At 43.7% G+C, this 2,930-nt stretch overlaps 1 protein-coding gene across 1 annotated transcript in view; it reads right to left on the bottom strand.

Annotated features, from left to right (window-relative positions):
* The window catches only part of MMP23B (matrix metallopeptidase 23B), a 28,087-nt gene extending 26,968 nt beyond the window's left edge, over positions 1–1,119 (bottom strand). Inside the window, exon 1 of the mRNA XM_015417953.1 lies at positions 903–1,119. Within this exon, the coding sequence (XP_015273439.1) occupies positions 903–1,073 (171 nt within the window). The 5' untranslated portion in view covers positions 1,074–1,119. The remainder of the gene's footprint in view (positions 1–902) is intronic.
* Positions 1,120–2,930: the final 1,811 nt, after the last annotated feature.

Here is a 2,930-nt window from a genome sequence, read left to right as displayed (position 1 = left end):
TTATAACTGCGCGTCCATGCGCATGCACGCACTCTGTGCCAAAACATCTATTCATAAGTAGGTCATATGGCCGATCTCCCTCCAGATCTGGAGCAAAGCGAGTATGAAATCTGCTTGGCCCAAAGGTTTGCATCTATCCCGCTGTTTTGACACCGAATGAACCTTCTCCATATGGATGTGCTTTCTTGTCACGGGCGCATGGTTTTCAAAAGCGAACACAATGTGTAGAATGCACGCGTCAACCATGTCAAAGCAGAAGGACCAAAAACTAGGAAGGGGGGGGCGGGGAACAGAGAAAGACAACCTTGGACGTTCATTTCCAGGATCCTGCAAGCTCAGAAAGAGTCCATTCAAGAACTGTCTAACCTATAATAATGTTTGCAGTTCTGATATGCTGGTCCAGGACAGAGATAACGCTGCTTTAAAAAAGGCAGACAAAGGTTTGGAGAACTCCGGAGTCTTTTATCTGGGAGACAGAATCCTCCACCCACAAATGTCTGCCCGCCCCCCTCCGGAACTACAGGAAGAATAGAAATCCTTTCCTCTGCTTTAGAGGTACCATAAGGAACACTGGCTCTCATTGTGCCAATCCCTACCCCCATCTCAAACCTATTTGCATGCTTTGCAGTCAACACTTTTCACACTATAAAAAGAAGCAAAGAGACTGGCTTAATTAAGTGGCGTGGATGCAAAGGATCAAGGTTGACCCTACAGTTCTGAACAATATCTAGCCCAGATATTCCCTATATAGGAGAACAGAACCATTAACCATCACCTCAATCCTATTTGCATGTCTAGAAACCAATATATCTTGCAGTAAGGAAAAGGACAAAAAGGATTGTCATTTGGGGGGAAAGTATGTATATATAACCCTGCTGTCAACAACATTAAAAGCATCTTACCTGAATTTTCGGAACATCTTTTCCAAGCGGGTGTCTGAGAGCAGCCAGTAGAACCACTAGTGGGAAAATGCATAAGAAACTCAGGATACATTGATATTTATGTCTCTTCCAATTCTCAGCTGGAAGAAAACTGTGAGTGTTGTCTGCACAAAGCCTTTCCGTGTGTTCCATAGCTGGCTTTCATTAAAGAGAGAGAGAGAGACTAATGTATCCCGTTCGCAAGCATCCAATGCCCAGTGTGTTGCAGCTGCGGCGAGCAAATGCATGCAACTCGGTTGGATATTCACAAAACTATTCTTTTTTTTTATGACTCTAAAAAAAAAAGATAGACTTTACATTCAACCTCAGTTTGACAAGCCAAGTATTTTATCAGCCCCTGCCAAGCTGTATCATATTTCTCCGACTCAATCTGCCTTTGGTGGAGGAGGGGGGGGGGAAACACACAGCAGAACAGCTGGACTCATGGAAGGGCTGCTGTTTCTCCAGCTGTGTGTCAGCAGCTGGATAAGAAAGCCTCCAGACTTATGCAACGAAAAAGGGGAGGGGAAGATGGGAACGGAACCCAGAAGCCGGATTCAGGACTGGCCCTCGGAATATTTTGTTGAAGACGGACTGTCCGTGTTAGGAAATGAGGTCGTTCACAGTGTTTTTGAGGACACAAACTGGGAAGAGCGCAATTATTTTCTTTTGGTTTCACTTTGGCAATTCGTAAGCAGCCTTTATGATACAAAACAAGAAGTAAACCTCCCCCGATGGACAGCCCTCAATAAAGTGCACAAAATAGTTCAATTGAAGCTAAATGCATCAGTAAAATCATCCACACCATTCAAACCTTAAGGCAGCAATCTAATTCAAATGCCTTCTAAGAGAGGCCTGCAAGGACAGTGTGTGCCATTCATGCCTCTCCAGGAATTCCATCGCGTAGGAATATCTGCTGAATTATCCCAGTTCTCTTCTCAATCCTATTTGCATTCCCAGCAACCAACATATCATTCAATAAGGGGCAAAACATTGACATTTATAGATTATAACTTCTGATTTTAAAGTGTCTAAGTGTTTCAAGTAAAGCAGTTTCCTATAGTAAAATCTCAGGTAGGTACAGGTGCAGATGTTTTGGATACAAGCTATTTAGAGCATTCAGGGTCAAAACTATCCCTTTGAACTGGGCTTGGAAACACACCTGGAGCTGGAACACTGGCTTTACATGTTCATTGTAGTGGGCCCGTTAGATTCCTGGCTGCTGCATTTTGCATCAGTGAGTGTTTTTGAACAGTTTCCAAGGGTAGCCCATTACAAGGAACTTAACAGTAGTCCAGTCTGGATGTTACAAAGGGATTTGCAATGGTACCATTCTGTTCCTTCTGCACAGTTTGACCTGCCAGAAGCTGGTCAAGGATGGTTTGTTCCAGAGGACATTGGATGCTTTTATGAGTTAACCAGTAGGTTGAAGGTGCTTTTACTATTGCAACTGATTTGATGGCTTTTAACGGACTGTTGTTTCACCTATCAGTTGCTGTATTAGCTACTGTTATGATCCTTTCTTCAAGCTGCTGCTGTGCTTCTTCTCGGGGTTATTTTAATTGTTTAACAGTGCATTGGCTTTGAATCCTTTTGTTCTATTGCCCAATGCTGCTTGGAGGGTTATTAAAATAACAGAAGGAGGGGCTGTCTAAAATAATAACAGAAGCACTGCATTAAAGGAAGAGCGAACTCAGGGCTTAGTTAAAGGAAGGGAGGGGTCGTGCTAATGGAAAAGTTCTAGTGTTCCCGCCTGCATCCCTGTTCTCTTATGGACAAGGACTCACCTCTAGCAGTATAGGGGCTAAGACTGATTTAAAAAAAAAATAGAATCAAGATCCATGCCAGGGGGAAGGAGATGGGCATACTTTACAGAATTGCCAACTCAGGGTTGGGAAATTCTTGGGAGATTGGGGAGGGACCTCAGTGAGGTATAATGCCATAGAGTTTGCCCTCCAAAGCAGCCATTTTCTCCAGGGGAATAGATCTCCATAGCCTGGAGATGGGTTG

The sequence above is a fragment of the Gekko japonicus genome, unplaced genomic scaffold (genome assembly GCF_001447785.1).
Source record: "Gekko japonicus isolate JY-2015 unplaced genomic scaffold, Gekko_japonicus_V1.1 scaffold893, whole genome shotgun sequence".
Taxonomy (NCBI): Eukaryota; Metazoa; Chordata; class Lepidosauria; order Squamata; family Gekkonidae; genus Gekko; species Gekko japonicus.
This window is presented reverse-complemented; position numbering and strand designations above follow the sequence as displayed.